Source organism: Oncorhynchus keta, chromosome 5 (assembly GCF_023373465.1).
Source record: "Oncorhynchus keta strain PuntledgeMale-10-30-2019 chromosome 5, Oket_V2, whole genome shotgun sequence".
Taxonomy (NCBI): Eukaryota; Metazoa; Chordata; class Actinopteri; order Salmoniformes; family Salmonidae; genus Oncorhynchus; species Oncorhynchus keta.
This window is the reverse complement of record NC_068425.1, coordinates 3,665,809-3,693,243: the sequence shown is the minus strand read 5'-3', so window position 1 is coordinate 3,693,243 and position 27,435 is coordinate 3,665,809. Positions and strand designations below refer to the sequence as shown.

The 27,435-nt window shown below is 40.0% G+C and overlaps 3 protein-coding genes across 3 annotated transcripts in view; 2 read left to right on the top strand and 1 right to left on the bottom strand.

Moving 5' to 3' along the window:
- Positions 1-14,016: 14,016 nt before the first annotated feature.
- On the bottom strand, positions 14,017-16,017 carry LOC118384320 (ferritin, middle subunit-like). The gene is made up of 4 exons (XM_035770733.2): positions 15,700-16,017; positions 15,178-15,324; positions 14,827-14,952; positions 14,017-14,378 (listed from the first exon to the last, which is right to left on the bottom strand). Exons 1-4 carry the CDS (start codon positions 15,799-15,801, stop codon positions 14,223-14,225), a joined length of 531 nt encoding a protein of 176 aa, XP_035626626.1. The 5' UTR covers positions 15,802-16,017; the 3' UTR covers positions 14,017-14,222.
- Positions 16,018-19,878: 3,861 nt separating this feature from the next.
- The window catches only part of LOC118374375 (ferritin, middle subunit-like), a 37,094-nt gene continuing 29,537 nt past the window's right edge, over positions 19,879-27,435 (top strand). Inside the window, exon 1 of the mRNA XM_052518493.1 lies at positions 19,879-19,897. The gene's annotated coding sequence lies outside the window, so the exon portion shown is untranslated. The remainder of the gene's footprint in view (positions 19,898-27,435) is intronic.
- The window catches only part of LOC127929969 (ferritin, middle subunit), an 11,757-nt gene continuing 4,287 nt past the window's right edge, over positions 19,966-27,435 (top strand). Inside the window, exons 1-4 of the mRNA XM_052518485.1 lie at positions 19,966-20,278; positions 20,669-20,815; positions 21,054-21,179; positions 21,627-21,665. Of these exons, the coding sequence (XP_052374445.1) occupies positions 20,177-20,278; positions 20,669-20,815; positions 21,054-21,179; positions 21,627-21,665 (414 nt within the window). The 5' untranslated portion in view covers positions 19,966-20,176. The remainder of the gene's footprint in view (positions 20,279-20,668; positions 20,816-21,053; positions 21,180-21,626; positions 21,666-27,435) is intronic.

Sequence of the window (27,435 nt, the reverse complement as noted above, 5' to 3'; positions counted from 1 at the left end):
GCACCTTTATAGCCTCTGACTGTGTTCCCCATTAGTAAACAATGCTGTCAAGAAATGTTTATTTTGTCTGTGAACTTGAGTCTTGTGTGGGGTCGTGGAGGAGAGATGCTGCACATGCACAATAAAGTTTTAGTTTTGTCTTGAGTTCAGTCAGTAGCACATAATCTCAATCTCTCACTGTGTGTGTGTGTGTGTGTGTGTGTGTGTGTGTGTGTGTGTGTGTGTGTGTGTGTGTGTGTGTGTGTGTGTGTGTGTGTGTGTGTGTGTGTGTGTGTGTGTGTGTGTGTGTGTGTGTGTGTGTGTGTGTGTCTGGGATTTTTGTGGTGTGTAAATTATTTTATAACTGCCATGTCAAAAATGACCCTAAGACAATCTTTGTACCCTGGTGGTGTACAGCTTTCATGGAAATATGAACAAAGGCGATGTTTCACTTTGTCTAATGTTGGGGTCAAATTTCAAGTTGAAAAAAATGGTCATTTAGTGGGTTTTCTCTGATGTTAATCATAGTGGGGGGTCAGTTTTACCCTTAAGACAACACAAGGGTTAAGTAGCAAAAGTAAATGTCATTGATAAAATATACTTAAGTATCAAAAGTAAAAAGTCTATATAAATTCCTTATATAAAGCAAACCAGATGGCACCATTTTCTTGTATTTTTTATTTACGGATGCTGCAACCCTCAGACATAATTTACAAACGAAGCATGTGTTTAGTGCGTCATCAGATCATACTTCCTGTCAGGAAGTAGGGATGACCAGTGATGTTCTCTTGATAATTGTGTGAATTAAACAATTTTCCTGTCCTGCTAAGCATTCAAAATGTAACAAGTACTTTTGGGTGTCAGGGAACATGTATGGAGTAAAAAAGTACATCATTTTCTTTAGGACTGTAGTGAAGTAAAAGTATAAAGTTGTCCAAAAAAGATATAATAAAGTAAAGTACAGATACCCCCCAAAAAACGACTTAAGTCATACTTTCAAGTATTTATGCTTAAGTACTTTACATCACTGCTGAATACTTATGTAAATGTGATTTACATTTACATTACATTTAAGTCATTTAGCAGACGCTCTTATCCAGAGCGACTTACAAATTGGTGCATACACCTATGACATCCAGTGGAACAGCCACTTTACAATAGTGCATCTAAATCTTTTAGGGGGGGTGAGAAGGATTACTTACCCTATCCTAGGTATTCCTTGAAGAGGTGGGGTTTCAGGTGTCTCCGGAAGGTGGTGATTGACTCCGCTGTCCTGGCGTCGTGATATTTTTGTTTTTAAATTTGTAATACATTTGCTAACATTTCTAAACCTGTTTTTGCTTTGTCATTATGGGACATTGTGTGTAGATTGGTGAGGGGAATTTTTTTTTTTTTTAATACATTTTAGAATAACGCTGTAACGTAAAAAGTGTAAAAAGTCAAGGGATCTGAATACACTATATGCAACCTAAAAGCTTTTGGACATCAAAGCAATGTTGAGGGAATCCTATTTGAGTCAGAAAAAGATACATACGCATGTGATACGTAAGATTTACAAAACCGTGCAGAGAGCCTATCCGACTCACAATCTAAGGAGAAGAAAAGATGAACTATTGGAACTAAGACTTAAAAATAACTGATATTGGCACAAGATGGAGAGTGTGTTGACTATAGACAGAAACAACATAACACAATTTGAAGTCATATGGGGTAGAGTTTCATAAGATTTAAAAACAACATTGGGTGTGGATACATTGGGTCTGAGGAAGTATGATGTCATTCATTTTTGGGGAAATATATGTCTGTCACACCTCCATCGTTACGCACACCGGGACTTCATCATCACCTTGATCACCTTTCCTTCATTTAGCCATCAGTAGCCTCAGACTTCAGGCAGTATTCGTTTGTTTTCCTGTTCAGTACATATCCCCTGTTTTGTTATTTTTGCCTTGCACTCTCTTTCTGCACCTGCTTCTTGACTCGCTGCGTATACACGGCAGAATACTTCCTCTCAATATGGAAGCAGTAGAGAAGAAAACCATCATCCAGACGGTCCAGGAACAGGGTCATCTACTCCACCGGAACACCACGACCAGCTGGTGCAACTGGGTACGGCCATGGAGGAGGCCCTCCACATTCTCCACTGCCTCGACACCACTAGCATGGCTCTCCATTCTTTTCCAGAGAGCCTGAACCCATGGAGGTACGGGCCGCACACCTCTCCACGGCAGAACAGCAGTATTCCATCATCATCGTTTTCCACCAAACCTTTTCTGGTTCCAATTTTACTGGCTGGCTCTCCCTCTGGTGTTGTCTCTACAGCTCTAATGGACTCCAGGGCTGCAGGGAACTTCATCGACCAGGCTCTTGCTCCCTCCCTGACCATAACATCGCACCCGCTCTCCTCTCCTTTTCCCATCCAAGCCCTGGAAAAGTAACCATTGGGATCTGGCACAATCACACACATTACAGCACCACTTACCTTCACCATAGGACCCATGCATCAGGAAAGCCTTCCCTTCCTTATCATCACTGCACAAAGTCATCATCACAAAGTCATCCTTGGCCCCCCCCCATGTAGCTCCAATGTCATAACCCAACATCTCCTGGTCGAGGATGAAAATCACTGCCTGGGTACCAGGATGCCGGAAGACAAACGTTCCTGTAACCTGTGGTTCCACACTAGTTAAGAGTCCTGAAAGTTCCCTCCAGCCCACCAGTCGGTCCTCCCGTATCATTGGCCCTGTGATTTGGGATATAGATGTGGACATCCGCCAGGCTCTGGAGAAGAAACCCGCTTTTGCTACCTGCATTCTAGAACGCATCTACGTCACCACGGGGGTAAGAGATCGGCTGTTGACCTGGGCACACGCATTCTTCGCCGCTGGAAACCCAGGTATCACCCATGCTATCCAATCCTTCTCTGAAAAGTACTGGTGGCTCAGCTTGGTGCAGGACGTCGCCTGCTATGTCAACTCCTGCTCCATATGTGCCCGATCCAAATCCCCCGGGCACACTCCAGCAGGAAAACTACTTTCCCTTCCCATGCCTCAGCGGCCTTTGTCCCATCTGTCCATAGACTTCGTTACTGATCTCCCCCAGTCTGATGGTTTCACCACTGTTATGGTTGTTGTGTACAGATTCTCCAAATCCTGCCATTTTATCCCTCTTTCTGGGAGTTTTGGGAGTGACAGTCTTACTGTATGCTTAAACCGGTGTTGCAAAAGGCCTGTGACATACCTAGCATTCATTTTCTTTGCGATAAGTGACGTCACTTTTTGACTAAAGTATGTGTAATGCTTAGGGAGAGATAGTATTCCATGATTCAGATCAGGAGGATTGAGATTTTGAGTCATTTTCATATTATCACAAAAGGACAAATGTTCCAGTAATTGCTGTGATCTCAACTGTTGTTAGTCAGCTGCAACCCTCACTCATTCAAAGTGACCTTGTTTTAGCAGAAGGGTCAACTTCAGGAGTGAACGTTATTTATAATAAGGGTTGCACACAGAGATAATCGGACATCTCTGAAATGGAAATGGATGTCTACCTTCAGCAAATTATATTTGACCTAAACCTTCCCTGAACGCTTGAGACAAAAACAAGTGACACTCCTCATGCCCCAACAATTATTAAAACTAAGTGGATTTACAGAACATCCTTACAGTTTACCCTCACCTCTTGGAGACACCAGAGCCTTAGACATGTTGTTTTAGAAACTGTTCTTCGTCCTGTCAGCATTACATGGCAACGTAGGAATGTAGATAACGCAGAGGTCTGCAGGGCAGAAGGTTGTGTGTTCACAGACCCCTATGGACAAGAGTGAGGGTGGAAAGATCTCATTTCTAGTAAAAGCATTGCATGCATCTATCATTGTATTTGCAGGTCAGAGAAAAATGTGCCTTTATAAACATATCATGCAACTCTATGTAATTTTACATATTAGCAGTGTATTTTTTAATACTACACAAATTACTAAAATTACAGGCTAAGAATGGACATGGAGATAGCCCTATGTGTTCATCTTATCCAGTGATGACCTGTCATTCTGAGCAGCTTTGTTTTTCAGGTTTAGCTTTGTCTGAGCCTCACCTGTTTTGCATGTTAGTTTGGCATTAATACGTGTCACATATCAGTTTGCAAACAATGTACAAAAAAGAAAAATCATTAAGTTAATAAAGCCGCATACAAACAGAGAGAAAGGCAGCTCCAAAATGCATGTGTTTCAGCCTAACTCAGTGCTTTCTGTGGTGGTGGTGGGGCAGCAAGGAAATACAAAGCGTAGGGATTGGTAGTGTTCTCTTCTTGCACCGTGATTGGCTTGGTGTTCTGGTACTCATGGGGACTCTATGTCACAGCAAAATCTACGGGGATAGCTTGGAAATTCAAGCCCCTTGGGTGCTGCCATATAGTTACACTAGAAGTGCCCATCTAAGAAGACTCAAGGTCATTGGCCACAGATAAAATGACGTAAAATCACATATCTACCGTAGCTTTGATTGGACTGATCATGTCAACATCAAAATTTCTAAATTTTAGTTAGCGAACTAGCAGTCATCATCATGAATTAAGTTGACAGTCTACTGGTAAATCCTTTTCATTCCTTGTCATATGAAGGAAATTCTGAGGAGAAATTATAGATAAAACGTATCGGTGCTAATCGGCCATTCGACATTGCACAGCAAACATTGCACAACAAATTGGTAATTGCAAATTCAACAATGAGTGGTTTGGAAGGAATCAGTGGCTAACTGCAAGCATTGCAAAGCCATCACTAGCCTACTATTCAGTGGAGTTGGTGTGTGGTCCAAGTTTGTGTTTAAGGTTCTCTTTTCCAAGCTTAAAAGGATAAATATTTAACGTTGGCCATGCCATTGGCCGAGTTCAAAACAACTGGACACTTGGAACTTGGAAATCTCAGACTTCAGTGAGTTCAAGGCAACTCGGAACTCAATAAGCTCCGACTGGGAAAACGGTCATCCAACATGGAATTCCATGTCGGGAACTCAGGCATCTTTCTAGAGCTCCGATCTGAAGATCACTGACTTCATGATTTGACCTTGTTTTTTTTGTAGAGTTCCCAGTTGTCTTGAATGCACCATAAATCCAGAGGATGCCAGACTTTGATGACAAAATTTGCCCACAAAGGACCGCCCCGCAACCTTCCTGTTCATGTGAGCACAGCACAAACAGTTGAGTCCAGAAAGGCCTTTTATGCTGCTGCTTAAATTATGTAATATGCCAGGAAGATATACATACTGTAGCTAAGAAAGTAAAACCAAGTGTATGTTGTGTAGTAAACTGTTAGTAGCCCATGTCCCTTGCGCTAATAATTGGATCCTTTTCCCCCTCTTTACTTGGCCTACTATTCTGACTTGGTGTTGCACATGTAGCCTATTGCCTGTTTTAGAGAAATGTCATCATCAAATATTGTAAGAGCTTTCATTGTCTGCTTATATGCCCACTTTATTTATCCTATGGTTCTGACTTGGTGCACAGGGAGAATACTGTAAGAACGGCCCATGTTCTGAATTCTGTTGCTGTACATTTCAAAAGTGCTGACTACGTTCGTCATACCTCGCACATTGATGTCTTAATCGAAATTACAGATTGCCTTTTATACGCTTGTCGTCCCCTTATGCCATAATTTGTACTTCTCAATTGTCAGTAGAAACGGCTGATATGGCAAATCAACCATATCAAATATGTGTTTTTTTAAAGGCAGTAATTGAGGCTGAATGAACTGTATTGCTGCCAGGTGTAGCAGTAGTAAGGTGTTGAGCCTGCTGTTGGAACAGCTGTATGTAGGCCCTAACAGTTTGGCCACCGTTATAGTGTAATTGATGGATTGTTTAGTGCTTTGCTGGCATGCAGATACATTTTTTGGGGGGAGTTTGCCCAAACCAAGATTTACATGCTAAAATCGCCACTGATCTTATCATATTTCTCCAATGCCAAATCAGTGAGTCTTGTTTGCAACAAAACTGTCCCTGTTAGGAATCTGAGCTTGGCACTTTCAAATGTTAGGCCTACCTTTCCACCCCAGTCAGTAGGTCTACCGACGTAGAAAAATGTAAGATTCAACAGATGTCTACTCTTCTTTAACAACAGAAGGTCACAAGGGTTTCCCTAAAAACTGTCTGGGTTTAAACATCTTTGTACAGAAAGTGAATAGTTGAATCAATGGAAAGTGACAGAATTAGATTACTTCCAAAGCAAATACCATGTTTTGCCTTCTCCACTATAGAAGATTGTAGCTCAGACTCTGAATGTCAAAGAAACTAAACAATGATATTCCCATATGCATCGAAAGTCATGTCTCTCCAGGTTATTTTCAGCTTGTTGTGCATGGTAAGTGAATGAATTGAGCCTGATGGGGTTCACCTTGGGTGATAGGGGCTGCACCAAATGATTGATGTATTATTTTACATTTACATTTAAGTCATTTAGCAGACGCTCTTATCCAGAGCGACTTACAAATTGGTGCATTCACCTTATGACATCCAGTGGAACAGCCACTTTACAATAGTGCATCTAAATCTTTTAAGGGGGGTGAGAAGGATTACTTTATCCTATCCTAGGTATTCCTTAAAGAGGTGGGGTTTCAGGTGTCTCCGGAAGGTGGTGATTGACTCCGCTGTCCTGGCGTCGTGAGGGAGTGTGTTCCACCATTGGGGAGCCAGAGCAGCGAACAGTTTTGACTGGGCTGAGCGGGAACTGTACTTCCTCAGTGGTAGGGAGGCGAGCAAGCCAGAGGTGGATGAACGCAGTGCCCTTGTTTGGGTGTAGGGCCTGATCAGAGCCTGGAGGTACTGAGGTGCCGTTCCCCTCACAGCTCCGTAGGCAAGCACCATGGTCTTGTAGCGGATGCAAGCTTCAACTGGAAGCCAGTGGAGAGAGCGGAGGAGCGGGGTGACGTGAGAGAACTTGGGAAGGTTGAACACCAGACGGGCTGCGGCGTTCTGGATGAGTTGTAGGGGTTTAATGGCACAGGCAGGGAGCCCAGCCAACAGCGAGTTGCAGTAATCCAGACGGGAGATGACAAGTGCCTGGATTAGGACCTGCGCCGCTTCCTGTGTGAGGCAGGGTCGTACTCTGCGGATGTTGTAGAGCATGAACCTACAGGAACGGGCCACCGCCTTGATGTTAGTTGAGAACGACAGGGTGTTGTCCAGGATCACGCCAAGGTTCTTAGCGCTCTGGGAGGAGGACACAATGGAGTTGTCAACCGTGATGGCGAGATCATGGAACGGGCAGTCCTTCTCCGGGAGGAAGAGCAGCTCCGTCTTGCCGAGGTTCAGCTTGAGGTGGTGATCCGTCATCCACACTGATATGTCTGCCAGACATGCAGAGATGCGATTCGCCACCTGGTCATCAGAAGGGGGAAATTATAATTATTATTATAATATTATAATAATTGATTACATTTATGTTGTATTAAGAGAAGGGGAAGGGCTATAAGACCCCTCCCCAACCTACATTTACAGGGTCCTGGACTACAGATTAGTTATATATATATATATATATATATACACACACAGTGGGGAGAACAAGTATTTGATACACTACCAATTTTGCAGGTTTTCCTACTTACAAAGCATATAGAGGTCTGTAATTTTTATCATAGGTACACTTCAACTGTGAGAGACGGAATCTAAAACAACAATCCAGTAAATCACATTGTATGATTTTTAAGTAATTAATATGCATTTTATTGCATGACATAAGTATTTGATCACCTACCAAACAGTAAGAATTCCGGCTCTCACAGACCTGTTAGTTTTTCTTTAAGAAGCTCCTGTTCTCCACTCATTACCTGTATTAACTGCACCTGTTTGAACTCGTTACCTGTATAAAATACACCTGTCCACACACTCAATCAAACAGACTCCAACCTCTCCACATTGGCCAAGACCAGAGATCTGTGTAAGGACATCAGGGATAAAATTGTATACCTGCACAAGGCTGGGATGGGCTACAGGACAATAGACAAGTAGCTTGGTGAGAAGGCAACAACTGTTGGCGCAATTATTCGAAAATGGAAGAAGTTCAAGATGACGGTCAATCAACCTCGGTCTGGGGCTCCATGCAAGATCTCACCTCGTGGGGCATCAATGATCATGAGGAAGGTGAGGGATCAGCCCAGAACTACACGACAGGACCTGGTCAATGACCTGAAGAGAGCTGGGACCACAGTCTCAAAGAAAACCATTAGTAACACACTACGCCATCATGGATTAAAATCCTGCAGTGCATGCAAGGTCCCTCTGCTCAAGCCAGAGCATGTTCAGGCCCGTCTGAAGTTTGCCAATGACCATCTGGATGATCCAGAGGAGGAATGGGAGAAGGTCATGTGGTCTGATGAAACAAAAATAGAGCTTTTTGGTCTAAACTCCACTCGCCGCGTTTGGAGAAAGAAGAAGGATGAGTACAACCCCAAGAACACCATCCCAACCGTTAAGCATGGAGGTGGAAACATTCATTGGGGATGCTTTTCTGCAAAGGGGACAGGACGACTGCACCGTTTTGAGGGGAGGATGGATGGGGCCATGTATCGTGAGATCTTGGCCAAGAACCTCCTTCCCTCAGTAAGAGCATTGAAGATGGGTCGTGGCTGGGTCTTCCAGCATGACAACGACCCAAAACACACAATCAGGGCAACTATAAGGAGTGGCTCCGTAAGAAGCATCTCAAGGTCCTGGAGTGGCCTACCCAGTCTCCAGACCTGAACACAATAGAACATCTTTGGAGGGAGCTGAAAGTCCGTATTGCCCAGGGACAGCCCCGAAACCTGAAGGATCTGGAGAAGGTCTGTATGGAGGAGTGGGCCAAAATCCCTGCTGCAGTGTGTGCAAACCTGGTCAAGAACTACAGGAAACGTATGATCTCTGTAATTGCAAACAAAGGTTTCTGTACCAAATATTAAGTTCTGCTTTTCTGATGTATCAAATACTTATGTCATGCAATAAAATGCTAATTAATTACTTGCTAATCATACAATGTTATTTCTGGATTTTTGTTTAAGATTCCGTCTCTCACAGTTGAAGTGTACCTATGATAAAAATTACAGACCTCTACATGCTTTGTAAGTAGGAAAACCTGCAAAATCGGCGGTGTATCAAATACTTGTTCTCCCCACTGTATATATATATATATAAGGTTTAATATTGTTCCACAGTTTTTTTCTAGTCTCTGCTTCTTATAAGAAACAGTCTGAGAGATGTGTGAGTTATTGCAGTAAAAACAGGGTGTCTGTGAGAAAGCGCCTCAAGGCTAAAAGAGATTCGTAGACACAGAACCCCGCAGGGAAGTGAAAGAGATAAGAGACATACCACTATAAAGCAACTTGGGGAGTGGAAAGTTACTGCTGAGCCCTTAGAAAACACTGGAACGATGTCTCTCCTGATGCATGGGATTGGTCTCGTGAGTAGAAGGTGTTGATGTAGGCAGTTACATCAGTAGGGGTTGGCTGCAAGCATATTAAAGCAACTTAGACCCTTTCCTATTTTGCAGAACTTCCTCGGAAACATGTTCCCGTTGTCAACTTCTGTCTGCAATTGTGTTAATAAATGAATGATTGATTAACTTAAAGATATTGTCTGATTGCTGATTTCGCAAATAAGCATATGATTGATAAGGAACCTACCTCAACAAACCACAAATCTATGGATATAGCAGCGTAACTCTGTCTGTCAAACGGGTAGAGCTACCTCTTATTTCTTAAAAAGGAAGAAATAGGCTACAACACAAAGCCCTCTTGTTGTTAGTAATGTCTAATTAAAATGACGACGGTTTAAATGAATTATTCCTTCTCTAATTTGCCTATTTTCAGCACTATCAGCTGTCCACTTCCAAATGATTGTGCCGTGACTGCTGCTTCAAGTTTCAGCACCACAATGTAAGTAACTCAAATCTGGCTTATTGTGATGTCAATAACTTGGATAAATACATCATGGGAAAGAAACATATTGTTTTTCTTAAAATCAATTATAGTAGTAGCAAGCTATCAAAGTTGACCTCCAGTCCTCCACTTCACGCTCTCCTTCTCAAACTGAACAGAACATAGGCTAGTCTACGGGCAAGATATTGCCATTTTTGGACAATGCCTAATCCAAAATATTTTTCTGAGGAATTCTTTGACTCTCCTCCTGAACTGCCACTGTAGGCCTACACAGCACAGCATTGGTTAGGCAGCAAAAACGGAAGAGGAAGCGAAAGACGGAAGAGGAAGTGAAATGTTCCACTCCCTCAATGGTTCTGTTTCAATGAAAGTCAGGGACTAAGCAGATCGCTATCGTATTGGTGTCTATGGAGAACCCCACTATCACCATGACAATAGTGGAAGGAGACTAGGTCTCATGACTATTGAAACAGACTTGAGCGGTGATGAGGGCGAAAACGTCCTGAGACCAGGAAGAAAAGGGAAGAAGTAGAGAACGGTAGTAACATACTATGTAACTTACGAAGGCATTTTAAACACATAGCTGTAATATGGTTGTTTCTGATGAATGTTGGAGGGAAAATACACCAACTTTCCTGATCATTTGGCCAATATACCCCAATCACAACTCAAGTAACAATATTTTACAATATTACTTTAAACTGTTGGTTTAACTAACAGTTTGGAATATCACCACCAAAGCACTTGGTTTTTCACACTCAATAGTTTCCTGTGTGTATCAAGAATGATCCACCTCACATAGGGACATACAGCCAATTCAACACAACTGTGGGAAGCATTGGAGACAACATGAACCAGCATCCCTGTAGAATGCTTTCGACACCCTGTAGATCGAGTCCTTGCCCCCAACGAATTGAGGCTGTTCTGAGGGAAAAAGGGGAGTTTGCAACTCAATATTAGGAAGTTGTTCTTATTGCTTTATACACTCAGTGTATATATACAGTACTGTTAAAAAAGTAAAAATAAAGTTTTCAGATTTTCTCTATTTTTGTCAGATCTTCAACCAAAACCTAATATTAGATAAAGGGAACATGAGTTTACAAATCACTAAAAAATGGATACTCATTTATTTATTTAATTAGCCAAGTTACACAACACCCAATTCCTCTGTGTGAAAAAGTAATTGCCCCCTTACACTCAATAACCGGTATTGCCACCTTCAGCTGCAGTGACTGCAACCAAATGCTTCCTGTAGTTATTGATCAGTTTCTCACATTGGTGTGGAGGAATACTGTCCCACTCTAGCATGCAGAACTTCTTTAACTCAGTGTAATTTGTTTGGATTTCAAGCTCATTTCAAGTCCGGCCACGACACCTAAATTGGGATTAGGTCTGGACTTTGACTAGGCCATTCCAAAAACGTAAAATGTATTGCTTTTTAACTATTTTTTTCTGATACAGAGCGGAATTCATGGTTCCTTCTATTAAGGAAAGTCATCAAGGTCCTGCCTCAGCATCAAAGCATCACTATGCTTGATGGGATGTTCTTACCGTGGAATGTAGTGTTTGGTTTCTCGCCAGACATAATGGGACCCATCCGTTTTATAGGAAATCTTGTACCAGTCCTAACAGGCGGGAAAATTCTGTTATGAATGTTTTATTTTACCTTTATTTAACTAGGCAAGTCAGTTAAGAACAAATTCTTATTTTCAATGACTGCCAAGGAACAGTGGGTTAAGTGCCTGTTCAGGGGCAGAACGACAGGGGGTTTGAACTTGCGACCTTCCGGTTACTAGTACAACACTCTAACCACTAGGCTACCCTGCCACCCAAGAATAAAAGTATTGCGTTGGTCTAGCTGGAAGCAGAGAGGATAATTACTTTGGACTTTTCAGACTGATTTAATTCTCCAAAATGAATTAATATAAAATCATGCTGACACCAACTAAAATAAAATGTTCCCTTCTAAGAAATGAGCCCAATACCATATCGGTCCATATTATCAGACAGGTGTGTTCTTTAGCAATAAGATAGATCATAAACTCAAAACATTATTTGTTGCTAGCAACATAGACTATTGCTGACTTGACTGTCCCAAACTTTCCACTGGTACTCAGCCAAGGATGTATATACACTGAATAATGTAGGCCTATCTGTTACAACGGACTCCTGTTACTGCCTACCATGCTATGTTGTTGTCTTTAGGTCTCTCTTTAAGGAGTGTTGTGTTGTCTCTCTTGTCTTGATGTGTGTTTTGTCCTATATTTTATTTTAATTAACTTGTAATGAATAATGTGAAAATGTGGATAAGTATCAAGTCGAAACTAAACTTCTGTCATGGTTAAAACATATTGATACAACAGTAGCTAAGATGGGGATAGATCTGTCCATGATAAAGCACTGCTCTGCCTTCTTAACAACGCTATCAACAAGGTAGGTCCTACAGGCCCTTGTTTTGTCGCACCTGGACTACTGTCCAGTCATGTGGTCAGGTGCCACAAAAAAGGGACTTTTTTTTATTTTTACAATTGGCCCAGAACTGGGCAGCACGGCTCACCCTTAAGTGTACACAGAAAGCTAACAATATTATGCTTGTCAATCTCTCATGGCTCAAAGTAGAGGAGAGATTTACTTCATCACTACTTGTATTTGTGAGAATTATTGACATGTTGAATGCACCCAGCTGTCAGTTTAAACTACTAGCACACAACTCAGACACCAATGCATACTCCACAAGACATGCCACCAGGTCTCTTCACAGTCCCCAAGTCCAGCACAGACTACAGGCGGTGCAGAAGTACTACAGAGAGCCATGACATGGCTGCTATTCAACATCAAGTAAATCATGCAAGCAGTGAAATAAGATTTTTAAATAGATAAAAATACAACTTAAGGGACAGCAGGGACTGAGAAGCGACACGATAACATATGCACTATAGACACACGCACATGGATTTTGTGTTGTAGATGAGTAGTGGCCTGAGGGCAAGCCCTTAATGTGTTGTGAAATCTAATGTAATGTTAGTGTTATTGTGTAGAACTGCCTTTATTTTGCTAGACCCCATAAAGAGTAACTGCTACCTTGACAGCAGCTAATAGGGATCCATAACACATTCAAATGTTGGAAAATGCAAATGACTCAGATGCCATCTAGTAGCCTTCTTGGGTACGTCAGATTATCACAAATATCTGGCCCCGTGTGGATTTCACATGTAAAATATATTTTCAAATAGAATGACAAAGCTGCAAAACATTACCCTAAATATAAACCAACTCTGAACACCATTACCATCTTTTAATTAAATGTACTCTATTTACCATGTCAATACTTCTAGGTTGTTAATGTTGGCGGCAGTTGTGAAAAGGAAATAGTTAAATAGTTATTGAAAATGGCATTGCTGATTAGACACTTCATTAGGCCATTTTCCCCTTTAATGAAATGGTCTACCCGCTAGAAACTAATTTACTATATGGACACCTTAAAATTGTCTAGCAATATTTGTTAAAAGTATTAAGTTAAGCTTGCCTGTCAATTACCAAAATGAACGACTTCAGTAAATTACCAGTAGTTTTGAAACCATATGACATCTCCAATAAGCCCCTTATGGTGAACAAGAGGCTTGTAGATTTACTATTTTGAGTATTCAGTTCATAGTTTGCTCTAAGGGGAACTATCGAGTATTACCTGAAATAAACAGAATGGGTGAAGAGGTATTGTGTGTCAGTAAGAGACAAACATCACTAGAGAAATGCACCATGACTTCCTGATTTACCGAGCAGGACGCAAGGGTTTGATTGACCTCTAGGCTGTATAATAAACTTGTGATGCTCAGATTAAAGTTCTACATCAACTGTAGTTACCCATTTCACTCCTATGGACCTAGAGTTGACAGCTGGGTCCTTAATTGACATGGCACTATTGCAAGATACGGTAAAGGACACCCTCTGTGGTCCGAGGTAACATCCTTTATGAAACTCATGTTAAACTTCTATTGTTATGACCCTCAGACACTAGTAAGTCTACAATTGTCAGTATTTATCACTGTATGAAGATGCTCAGTAAAAGAGCAAAGCACCTCAATAGACTGATACAACATCCATTACTACAGGTCAACACTTAGAAAACAGCAACAAACTTCAGTGATATTTTTTTATTGTTTTACAAGAAGCCTTGCCTCCAATACAGTAGTGTTGTGAACAGAAACATCAATGTCACAGCAGTGTTGCAATTCACCAGTTTAACACTCTCCCCTCCCTATAAAAGCAAAGCCAGGAGGATCTATCAGAGAACTAAGGAGTCCTGGTCTGAGGCTGGAGGCCGAAGCCTGGGGATGGAAGTGGTTTAGCTCTGGCCTCCCAGGGTGTGCTTATCAAACAGGTACTCTGCCATCTTGTTTTTGACAGCATCCATCTTGGTGAGGTTGGTGATGTGGTCTCCCAGCTTCTTAATGGCCTCCACCTGCTCATTCAGGTAATGAGTCTCCAGGAAGTCACACAGCTAAAGAGGGAAAACACAGGTCAGAAAAGATAATGACTACAGACTATTGTAACAGTAATTACAGTAACACACAAGAGCCTGGTGGTAATGGCATAAGGGCAGATAATGAGGTGTCTGCAGTTTATTTTTTAACTAGACAAGTCAGAAATTCCTATTTACAATGACATTCTAACATGGCACAGTGGGTTAATCAGGGGCAGAACAGATTTTTACCTTGTCAGCTCAGGGATTCGAGCCAGCAATCTTCTGGTTACTGGCCCAAAGCTCTAACCACTAGATGACATGCCACCCCTTATGCATTAGCTGCATTGTGTGTGTGTAGTGTGCATCTGTGGACTATTGTGTGCGTGTTAAGAAACAGGTCACCCAATCCTGTCATTAGTTATCATCTCCTGAGACAGTACCTATATTCTATGTGATACATACATGTGGTTCCACCATAACTTACATGGGGGTCAACCTTTCCAGAGGCAATCTTGTGCAGGTCCAGCAGGGCCTGGTTCACATTCTTCTCCAGCTGCAGAGCACACTGCATGGCCTCCAGCCCATTGCCCCACTCATCACGTTCTGGCTTCTACACAGGACAGAGTGAACACAGAAGGGTTAGGGACTACTAGCAAACGTTTAGGTTTGGATAAAGTGAACAGAGTTACATCCCTCACACTGTTTCAGTTCAGTGGTTAGAGGCAGTATGTTTAGGACTACTCCAGGTTCTCTATATCAACTTAACGCTTGGCACTCCATGGAGTAAAGACATTTTCTATCAGTCTACAATCTAAATGTTTTCCTCGATGCTCACCTTGATGTCCTGGAGTAAAATGCGTCCACCTCTCTTGTTCTGGAAGGAGAGTAGCTTGTCGGCGTGCTCTCGCTCCTCATCGCTGTTCTCCTTGAAGAAATGCGCGAAGCCAGGCAGAGCCACATCGTCACGGGAGAAATAGAAAGCCTGGGTGGACAAACAAAACAGTGTGGTTAAAATAAAATAAAAAGTGCCGAACGTGACTGGGCGTTATGTTCTTGTTGTGGCAACTAAGCTTGATGATATAGGCATGAATCAGTCTAGTCTAGTCTACTTGGTAACCTGACATTTAACCTGTCAATGAGTTCTTACGCGCTCTGACCAAGGTAGGATAGATTCCCGGCTTCACTTGAATGCTATACCAACCTGGAGGGTCTTAATAGCCTTGCCAAGTAAAACTCAAATATGTACTTAACGGAGTTGAGGTTATTGGCTACAGAAAAGTCGGGTGAAAAGTGGAATTTAGGCCCAGGCATAATAACAGGTAGCTCAACAAAACGGTCACCTTGGTAAACTCCTTACCATTGAAGTGTAGGTGTAGGAGGCAAACATCTCCAAGTTGATCATCCGGTTGATAGCAGCTTCGCAATCGTGGTGATAGTTCTGGCGGATCTGAGACTCCATTTTGGCAGATTTTCTTTAATATCTAAAGTAACGGTACAAAAATAAGGTTTATTCGACTATTTTGCTATTATAGTTCAGGTAAGTGTTATGTTATCAATCCAGAATGTTCTATAATGCGGGACGAAGGCAGAGGAGTTCCGTTCAATCACTGTTGAAGCAATAACTTCTTCATGCGTCTTCTCAGACTTGTGAACTGGAAGGAGCCTTGTTCGCTCTATTTATTGTTCCAAACGGAATACATCAGTGAAATCCACCCTCACAGAGCGTAGCCAATCACCTTTAGAAATTCAACAGGAACTATGCGGATCATTTGATGACGATCCCACTCCTCCGGAGTGAATGTAACATTGTGTGTTCTCATGAATTCTTGATAATCGTATAGTTGGCCATCATTGTTCAATAATTGTTTAATCCAAATAATGTTGTTGTCAAACCAGTCTTGGAAAAATAAATACTTGTTTTTGTGTTTTAAGTCATTCTTATTCCATATTGTATACTTATGTTCTTTTGTCAGAAGATTTTGGAGTGAGTTAAAATCTTCTATCTTAAAGAGAAGACTACTAATGTTAATCTGAGAGACTATGATATTATGTTTTTTGATATGGACCCTGATTTAACTTTCATTGTTCATTTATTTATCTTTTATGGAAGATTCTTTATCCATGAAATGAAGTGGGCAGAGAACAAACCCCTCTTCACATTATTTAAGATGGAATTTAAATATAATTTTGAAATTATCAGTAAATGTAAAAACAAAAAAGCAAGATTCACCATAAAGAGACTCATATCTCCCTCACTAACTTTAAACATCAGCTGTCAGAGCAGGTCACATATCATTGCACCTATACATAGCCAAATCAAAATCAAATCAAAGCCCATCTGTAAGTAGCCCATCCAACTACCTCATCCCCATATTGTTACTTATTTTTTTGCTCCTTTGCACCCGGTATCTCTACTTGCACATTCATCTTCTGCACATCTATCACTCCAGTGTTTAATTGCTAAATTGTAATCACTTCGCCACTACGGCCAATTTATTGTCCTACCTCCCTAATCTTACCTCATTTGCACACACTATATATAGATTTTTTAAATTTGTGTTATTGGACTGTACGTTTGTTTATTCCATGTGTAACTCTGTGTTATTGTTTGTGTCGCACTGCTTTGCTTTATCTTGGCCAGGTCGCAGTTGTAAATGAGAACTTGTTCTCAACTGGCCTACCTGGTTAAATAACAAAATGAAAAGGAATCTTGATATGTAATACCCCTGTCTGTTAGGTTTATGTACTCTTCTTTGTATATATTTTGTATTGTTGTGTTCATAATAATAAATATAAAAAAATATAAAAAATATAAATAAATGATGATCTCACTCATTCACATCACCTAAAGCAAAGATATGTAATTATATTGAGAAGAGAGCCGAGTGACCCATCTAACAATGGAAATACATGTGCTCAACGATTGGAGACAGGCAAGATCAGGTGGAACCATTATAGCCAATGAGAGGGAAGGCACAGGTGTGAACAACACGCAGAACTCGACGTAATTTTTCTCAAAGTTGCCAGAATGCCACGAGCATCCACATATATTAGTATCGGGATATATTGTATAAAAATACCTCTCTGTTTTTAGAATATTGGTTCAGAAATAATATCCTATTGGTGAGCCAACTGGTAAATGCAGAGGGTCTTTTACTCAGTTATAAAGAATTCTTATCACTTTACAAGGTCCCTGTAACACCTAAAGATTTTGCAATTGTTTTAGATGCCATTCCCTCAGGTGTTGCTATGTTATTCAGGAACATGTCAAGACCTGACCCTCAGAGCCTACCTTCTATTGACCCTGTTGACTCATCAGTAGGAAAGATTTGTTTCTCTTTTGGTCCATTCAACAACAGAGCGATACGATCCTTGTTTCAGCAGGACCTTATGTCATGCCTTATTGGAATGGATTTATTGATAATATCTGTTGGAAAAAAGTTTGGATGTTGCCACAAACATACCTACTTGTTAACAAAATTAAGGAAGTTTCCTTTAAAATTATTCATAATTATTATCCTGCCAACCACTATATGAAGAAGTTTAAGGAAAACATCAACTCAAATTGCTCCTTTTGCAATGACCACCCAGAAACAGTTGTGCATCTTTTTTGGCATTGTATGCATGTAAGAAAACTGTGGCAAGACATCAGTAGGTTTATAATTGAACACATTTATGAAGATTTTACACTATTGTGGAGAGATGTACTGTTTGGATTCTTTACATACAATAGAAATAAGCGGAATCATTTTTATGTAATTAATTTAATTATTCTTTTGGCCAAATTTCATATACACAAATGTAAATTTACAAACAGAAAACCACATTTTCGTATCCTACAAAAATAAATTGAACTGTATTTTAAGACGGTTAAATGCTCTACTAACAAAAAAAGCTGTTAGAATTGTAAGTATATGCATGTCCCTTAAGGTCCTTGTGTAATTGTAATGTGATATTGTACCCCCTAGCTCGATTGTCCATTGTTTGCAATCTATGTATGCTTGTGTTCCCTCATGTGCTTTATGTATTGATTTGTTGTTAATAAAAATAAATAAAAAAATAAAAATAAATACATTTTAAAAAAGACTGCTGCGCCACTCGGCAGCCCTATGAACTAATAGTATATAGTATGCAGTATGTATGTAGTATACAGTATGTTAGAATGGGTAATCGAACACTACTTAGGTCTTCTGGGTCAGTATGCATCAAGCCTCTCAGAGTAAGAGTGCCGATTTAGGATCAGTTTAGCCTTTTAGATCACATTGAATAACATTACATTGATGGGGAAGCTCCTCCCCCCAGCAGCTACGAGGCCCCTGATCTTTCCTGGCCTAGTATGTAAGGTAGTGCCTCTACTCCAATTGTTGTAGAACAGGGCCACCTTTTTCCTAAAATGTAAGCCAAAACAGGCTCTGTCTATCAGTTTGTCATAGCTACTATTTAGGTGCATTGTTTGTTAAAAAATTATGAAGCGTAATGCTTTCATTATGAGTGCAAACAAAGTTTTGGAGACAATGAGACGAAGCCTCTTCAGACTGTTGGAAGTGGCAGTAGACTCATGCTTAAACCAGTGTTACAACAAGGGCTGTGTCATACTTGGCATTCCTTCTTTTTTTTGTGAAAAGGGATATCACTTTTTGACTAAATTATGTGTCATGCCTAAAGTATAAGTTTGGGTGAGAATATAACGTGAACGTCTAGCATCCCAAAAGTTGCTTGCAACTCATCACGGACAACTTCAGCTTTTTAGCTAATTATCAACTTGCAACTATAAAAGCCAGCCTTTCTTTCTCTGTCCACTACTGTATTCCCATACCTCATATTGAAAATTGAGATGATATTTAAAAAGTGTGATAAACCATTCTCTTAGAGAATGAAACAGACGTTTACAGAACTGCGTCTCAAAGTTCAATTCCTTTTATATCCTAAATCAAACGTAGAAGTAGACTATTTCTAAATTAGCCTAATATTAGAATTATTTCTATTTTCTTCTAAGGATATAACACACACACATTTTTCAACAATAACTTCTGTAGTTAGACCTGCACTGAAACATTTGCTTAAGCTTTTAGCTGATACTACTGCTATAGTTGTTTCCAATAGAATGTTACTTTGTAATAAACAAAGTTATTTTTTTTTATTAACAGTCCTTGATGAAGAGGTCAAGGCGAGAGCATTTACTCTGCCCAAAATCTTTCCGCGTGAGATAAGCCCGTTTTCTTTCAAATTACTTGAGGATTATGATCGAATAGAAGTTTCGTAATGTTTAAGCTTTTACAAATGTACTGATATATGTGGATGTATGTGGTATTCCGGAAACTTTGAGAAAAATGAAGTATATTTGTGCGTGGTGTTCACACACGTACCTGCCCTCTCATTGGCTAGAATGGTCCCACCTGATCTACCTGTCTTCATTCGTTGAGCACATGTATTTCCATTGATAGAGTGGTCACTCGGCTCTCTTGTCAATATAATAAATAATCTTTGCTTTAGGTCATGTGTATGAGTGGGCTCGTCTTTAAATGACCCGCCTAGTTCCTGTTGAAATTCTAAAGGTGATTGGCTACGCTCTGTGAGGGTGGATTTCACTGACGCATTCCGTTTGGAACAATAAATAGAGCGAACAAGGCTCCTTCCAGTTCACAAGTCTGAGAAGACGCATGAAGAAGTTCTTGCTTCAACAGTGATTGAACGGAACTCCTCTGCCTTCGTCCCGCATTATAGAACATTCTGGATTGATGACATAGCACTTACTTGAACTATAATAGCAATATAGTTTAAGAAACTCTATTTTTGTAACTCTTCATTTTGATATAAAATAAAAATCTGCCAAGATGGAGTCTCAGATCCGCCAGAACTATCACCACGATTGCGAAGCTGCCATCAACCGGATGATTAACTTGGAGATGTTTGCCTCCTACACCTACACCTCAATGGTAAGGAGTTTACCAAGGTGACCGTGTTGTTGATCTACCTGTATTTTTTATGCCTGGTCCTAAATTGCTTTTTTTCACTTGATTTTTCTGTAGGTCTAGACAATTAATAGCAAATAACCTCAACTCAAAGTACATTTGAGTTTTACTTGGCAAGGCTATTAAGACCCTCCAGTTAGATATAGCATTCAAATGAAGTTGGGAATCTATCCTACCTCTGTCAGAGCGCGTGACAACTCATTGACAGGTTAAATGTCAGGTTACCAAGTAGACAACGGACTGGACTAGACTGATTCATCCCTATATCATCAAGCCTAGTTGCCACAACAAGAACAGAATGCTGTCATGTTTTTACTTTTTTTTCTAACTACAACGTTTTGTTTATCCACCCAGGCTTTCTATTTCTCCCGTGACGATGTGGCTCTGCGTGGCTTCGCGCATTTCTTCAAGGAGAACAGCGACGAGGAGCGGGAGCACGCCGACAAGCTACTCTCCTTCCAGAACAAGAGAGGCGGACGCATTTTACTCCAGGACATGAAGGTGAGCGCCTGAGCATCGAGGAAAACATTTAGATTGTAGACTGCTAGAAAATGTCTTTCCTCCATGGAGGAAAGTGTCTACAGAGTTTAGTTGATCGAGAAGACTTGGAGTAGTCATAAACATACTGCCTCTAACCACTGAACTGAAACTGTGAGGGCTGTAACTCTGTTCACTTTATCTTGACCTTAACATCTGCTAGTAGTCCTCAACACTTCTGTGTTCACTCTGGCCTGTGTAGAAGCCAGAACGTGATGAGTGGGGCAATGGGCTGGAGGCCATGCAGTGTGCTCTGCAGCTGGAGAAGAATGTGAACCAGGCCCTGCTGGACCTGCACAAGATTGCCTCTGACAAGGTTGACCCCCATGTAAGTTATGGTGGAACTGCACATCACATGTATGTATCACATAGAATACAGGTACTGTCCCAGGAGATGATCAGGTTGTTGTAGCTGTGATAACTAATGACACGGGATTGTTTGACCTACTTCTTCACACGCGCACAATAGTCCACAGATGCACACGATGCAGCTAATGCGTAAGGGGCTGCAGGTTGTCTAGTGGTGAGAGCTTTGGGCCAGTAACAAAGGTTGCTGGGGTGAATCCCAGAGCTGACAAGGTGAAAATGTGTTCTGCCCGTGAACAAGGCAGTTAACCTATTGTTCCACATTAGGATGCCATTGTAAATAAGTGTCAACGGACTTGTCTAGTTAAATAGACACCTCATTATCTACACTTATGCCATTACCACCAGGCTCTTGTGTGTTACAATAGTCTGTATTCATTCTCTTGTCTGACCTGTTTTCCCTCTTTAGCTGTGTGACTTCCTGGAGACTCATTACCTGAATGAGCAGGTGGAGGCCATTAAGAAGCTGGGTGACCACATCACCAACCTCACCAAGATGGATGCTGTCAAAAACAAGATGGCAGAGTACCTGTTTGACAAGCACACCCTGGGAGGCCAGAGCTAAACCACTTCCATCCCCAGGCTACGGCCTCCAGCCTCAGACCAGGACTCCTTGGTTCTCTGATAGATCCTCCTGGCTTTGCTTTTATAGGGATGGGAGAGTGTTAAACTGGTGAATTGCAACACTGCTGTGACATTGATGTTTCTGTTCACAACACTACTGTATTGGAGGCAAGGCTTCTTGTAAAACAATAAAAAAATATCACTGAAGTTTGTTGCTGTTTTCTAAGTGTTGACCTGTAGTAATGGATGTTGTATCAGTCTATTGAGGTGCTTTGCTCTTTTACTGAGCATCTTCATACAGTGATAAATACTGACTATTGTAGACTTACTAGTGGCTGAGGGTCATAACAATAGAAGTTTAACATGAGTTTCATAAAGGATGTTACCTCGGACCACAGAGGGTGTCCTTTACCGTATCTTTAAATAGTGCCATGTCAATTAAGGACCCAGCTGTCAACTCTAGTGCCATGAGTGAAATGAACTACAATTGATGTAGACCTTTACACTGTGCGTCAGAAGTTTATTAGACAGCCTAGAGGTCAATCAAAACCGTTAGCCAGCTGTTATGGCACATTTCTCTAGTGATGAAGTTTGGCTCTGACTGACAAATTGTCACTCATTGTGTTTATTTCAGTTGGTAATGCCCAATAGTTCCCCTACAGCAAATTATGAACTGAATACAGCAAAGGCATTGATTCTACAAGCCTCTCCTCTTAAGGGGCTTATTTGAGCTGTCATATGGTTACAACGCTACTGTTAAGTTACTGAACGCTGTCATTTTGGTAATTAACAGGCAAGCCAAACTTTAATACTTGAACTGAGAAATATTGTTTTCAAGATATAGTAAAGGAGTTTCTGGGGGCTAGACCACTTGGTTAAAGGGGAAGATGGTCTAATCGGCAATGGAATTTTCAATTACTCTTCAACTTTATACAACCAATTATCGACATGGTAAAATTGAGTACATTTGTATGGTATTGAATATCTTGGTTAATATTTGGGGTGAAGATTCGCAGCTTTGTCATTCTATTTGAAAACCTATTTTACACAAAGCCACAAAGAGGGCCAGAGATTTGTAGTCTGATAATAATATAATAATAATATAATATATATATAATATTATTAGTCTGATGTACTCAAAAAGGCCACTAAGATGGCATCTGATTAAATTGCATATTCCTTAATTTCCCAGCATTTGTATTTATGGATCCCTATTAGCTGCTGCTTTCAGACTGGGTGGCAAGAAATAAGTTAGTCCTAAATACATGAATTTCAAAAACCAAAGGCATTGTATTTGGGACATAAAATAAAAACACTAAACACTGAATCTCAACTACTACTTGTAATGGATAATGTGAAATGTAATCTGTCAGTTGAGAATAAATTTCTGAAATGGTAAAAGCATGTGGATAAACACTAGCTAAGATGGGGATAGATCTGTCCATAATCAAGCACTGCTCTGCCTTCTTAACAACGCTATCAACAAGGTAGGTTCTACAGGCCCTTGTTTTGTCGCACCTGGACTACTGTCCAGTCATGTGGTCAGGTGCCACAAAAAAGGACTTAGGAAAATTAAATTGGCCCAGAACTGGCCTGCACGGCTCACACTTAAATGCACAGAGAGCTACCAGACATACCACCAGGTCTCTTCACAATTCCCAAGTCCAGGACAGACTATGGGAGGTGCACAGTACTTTGAGAGCCATGACATGGCTGCTATTCCACATCAAGTAACTCATGCAAGCAGTATATAAGATTTAAAACCATAAAAACACAATTACATATTCACTATAGATACACACACATTGAGTTTGTAGATAATGGTGGTAGATATTTTGATTTGGAACCCTTAATATTTTGTGAAATCTGTTTAATGTAAGGTTAGTTTTAATGTATAGAACTGCCTTTATTTTGCCGGACCCCATGAAGAGTAACTGCTGCCTTGACAGCAGCTAATAGGGATCCATAAATACAAATGTTGGGAAATTAAGGAATATGCAATTTATGCATATTTATGCATTTATGCATATATGCCATCTAGTGGCCTTTTTGAGTACATCAGATTACAAATCTCTGGCCCTCTTTGTGGCTTTGTGTAAAATATGTTTTCAAATAGAATGACAAAGCTGCGAAACTTTACCCTAAATATAAACCAAGATAGTCAATACCATACAAATGTACTCAATTTTTAAAGAATAAAGTTGAAGGGTAATTGAAAATTCCATTGCTGATTAGACAGTTCTCATTAGACCATCTTCCCCTTTAACCAAGTTGTCTAGCCAACAGAAACTCCTTTACTATATCTTGAAAACAATATTTCTCAGTTCAAGTATTAAAGTTTGGCTTGCCTGTTAATTACCAAAATGACAGCGTTCAGTAACTTATGTAAAGTAACAGTAGCGTTGCAACCATATGACAGCTCAAATAAGCCCCTTAAGAACAAGAGGCTTGTAGAATCATTCTTTGAGTATTCAGTTCATAATTTGTGTAGGGGAACTAGGGGCATTACCAACTGAAATAAACACAATGAGTGACAATTTGTCAGTCAGAGCCAAACCAGTTTTATCACTGAGAAATGTGCAATAACAGCTGGCTAAGGTGGGACCATTCAGCCAATGAGAGGGCAGGTACGTGTGTGAACACCACGCACAAATATACTTAATTTTTCTCAAAGTTTCCGGAATACCACATACATCCACATATATCAGTACATTTTTAAAAGCATAAACATTACGAAACTTCTATTCGATCATAATCCTCAAGTAATTTGAAAGAAAACGGGCTTATCTCACGCGAAAAGATTTTGGGCAGAGTAAATGCTCTCGCCTTGACCTCTTCATCAAGGACTGTTAATGAAAAAAAAATAACTTTGTTTATTACAAAGTAACATTCTATTGGAAACAACTATAGCAGTAGTATCAGCTAAAAGCTTAAGCAAATGTTTCAGTGCAGGTCTAACTACAGAAGTTATTGTTGAAAAATGTGTGTGTGTTATATCCTTAGAAGAAAATAGAAAGAATTCTAATATTAGGCTAATTTAGAAATAGTCTACTTCTACGTTTGATTTAGGATATAAAAGGAATTGAACTTTGAGACGCAGTTCTGTAAACTTCTGTTTCATTCTCTAAGAGAATGGTTTATCACACTTTTTTAAATATCATCTCAATTTTCAATATGAGGTATGGGAATACAGTAGTGGACAGAGAAAGAAAGGCTGGCTTTTATAGTTGCAAAGTTGATAATTAGCTAAAAAGCTGAAGTTGTCCGTGATGAGTTGCAAGCAACTTTTGGGATGCTAGACGTTCACGTTATATTCTCACCCAAACTTATACTTTAGGCATGACACATAATTTAGTCAAAAAGTGATATCCCTTTTCACAAAAAAAAGAAGGAATGCCAAGTATGACACAGCCCTTGTTGTAACACTGGTTTAAGCATGAGTCTACTGCCACTTCCAACAGTCTGAAGAGGCTTCGTCTCATTGTCTCCAAAACTTTGTTTGCACTCATAATGAAAGCATTACGCTTCATAATTTTTCAACAAACAATGCACCTAAATAGTAGCTATGACAAACTGATAGACAGAGCCTGTTTTGGCTTACATTTTAGGAAAAAGGTGGCCCTGTTCTACAACAATTGGAGTAGAGGCACTACCTTACATACTAGGCCAGGAAAGATCAGGGGCCTCGTAGCTGCTGGGGGGAGGAGCTGATCCTAAATCGGCACTCTTACTCTGAGAGGCTTGATGCATACTGACCCAGAAGACCTAAGTAGTGTTCGATTACCCATTCTAACATACTGTATACTACATACATACTGCATACTATATACTATTAGTTCATAGGGCTGCCGAGTGGCGCAGCAGTCTTTTTTATTTTTTATTTATTTTTATTTTTTATTTTATTTTTATTAACAACAAGTCAATACATAAAGCACATGAGGGAACACAAGCATACATAGATTGCAAACAATGGACAATCGAGCTAGGGGGTACAATATCACATTACAATTACACAAGGACCTTAAGGGACATGCATATACTTACAATTCTAACAGCTTTTTTTGTTAGTAGAGCATTTAACCGTCTTAAAATACAGTTCAATTTATTTTTGTAGGATACGAAAATGTGGTTTTCTGTTTGTAAATTTACATGTGTGTATATGAAATTTGGCCAAAAGAATAATTAAATTAATTACATAAAAATGATTCCGCTTATTTCTATTGTATGTAAAGAATCCAAACAGTACATCTCTCCACAATAGTGTAAAATCTTCATAAATGTGTTCAATTATAAACCTACTGATGTCTTGCCACAGTTTTCTTACATGCATACAATGCCAAAAAGATGCACAACTGTTTCTGGGTGGTCATTGCAAAAGGAGCAATTTGAGTTGATGTTTTCCTTAAACTTCTTCATATAGTGGTTGGCAGGATAATAATTATGAATAATTTTAAAGGAAACTTCCTTAATTTTGTTAACAAGTAGGTATGTTTGTGGCAACATCCAAACTTTTTCCAACAGATATTATCAATAAATCCATTCCAATAAGGCATGACATAAGGTCCTGCTGAAACAAGGATCGTATCGCTCTGTTGTTGAATGGACCAAAAGAGAAACAAATCTTTCCTACTGATGAGTCAACAGGGTCAATAGAAGGTAGGCTCTGAGGGTCAGGTCTTGACATGTTCCTGAATAACATAGCAACACCTGAGGGAATGGCATCTAAAACAATTGCAAAATCTTTAGGTGTTACAGGGACCTTGTAAAGTGATAAGAATTCTTTATAACTGAGTAAAAGACCCTCTGCATTTACCAGTTGGCTCACCAATAGGATATTATTTCTGAACCAATATTCTAAAAACAGAGAGGTATTTTTATACAATATATCCCGATTATTCCATATATAATATCTGTGTGGAGAAAAATTGTGTTTATAAATTAAGGACCATGACAAGAAAACCTGCCGATGAAAAGCAGAAAGTTTCACTGGAACTTTGTCAATATTATAATTGCAAAACAACATGAAGTTAAGGCCACCAAAAGTAGAGAAGACATGATGAGGAATAAAATTCCAGATAGAAGTGGGTCTTCTTAGGAATTGTTTTATCCAATTGATCTTGAAAGTATTATTTAAAGTAGTAAAATCCAGAAAATTCAGTCAGCATGATATTATCCATAGGCCAAGTGTAGTTATGGCAGTTGTCTATAAGCACGTTTCTCTCTTGTTGATTAGCAATAGAACGGCAAACTTTTTCCTTTCTTTTTTTGTCACGACTTTGCATGGACATGCTGAAATAAATTATCCAATTATCATTCCAGTCACAGGAAAGGTCTTATATCTTGAACAAATAAAAATAATAATGACTAAACTTTTTTTTAAAAACAATTTTCACAATCTTTCTGAAGTTTGGTACGGAGCTCGGTAAAAAAGCGTCTGTTCAAGCAGCCATCTTGGCCAATCTCCGTGGCGCAGCAGTCTAAGGCACCGCATCCCAGTGCAAGCGTCATCACTTTAGTACCTGGTTTGAATCCAGGCTGTATCACGTAAAGTGGCTGTTCCACTGGATGTAATAAGGTGAATGCACCAATTTGTAAGTCGCTCTGGATAAGAGCGTCTGCTAAATGACTTAAATGTAAATGTAATCTGGCTGTGA

Bases quoted from the DNA above. Each gene is read 5' to 3' on its own strand.
- LOC118384320 (XM_035770733.2), bottom strand. From the start codon at position 15,801: ATGGAGTCTCAGATCCGCCAGAACTATCACCACGATTGCGAAGCTGCT. The intron at 14,953-15,177 runs GTGAGCATCGAG...TGTCCTGTGTAG, and splicing joins TTTTACTCCAGGACATCAAG to AAGCCAGAACGTGATGAGTG. The intron at 14,379-14,826 runs GTAAGTTATGGT...TTCCCTCTTTAG, and splicing joins CTGGAAAGGTTGACCCCCAT to CTGTGTGACTTCCTGGAGAC.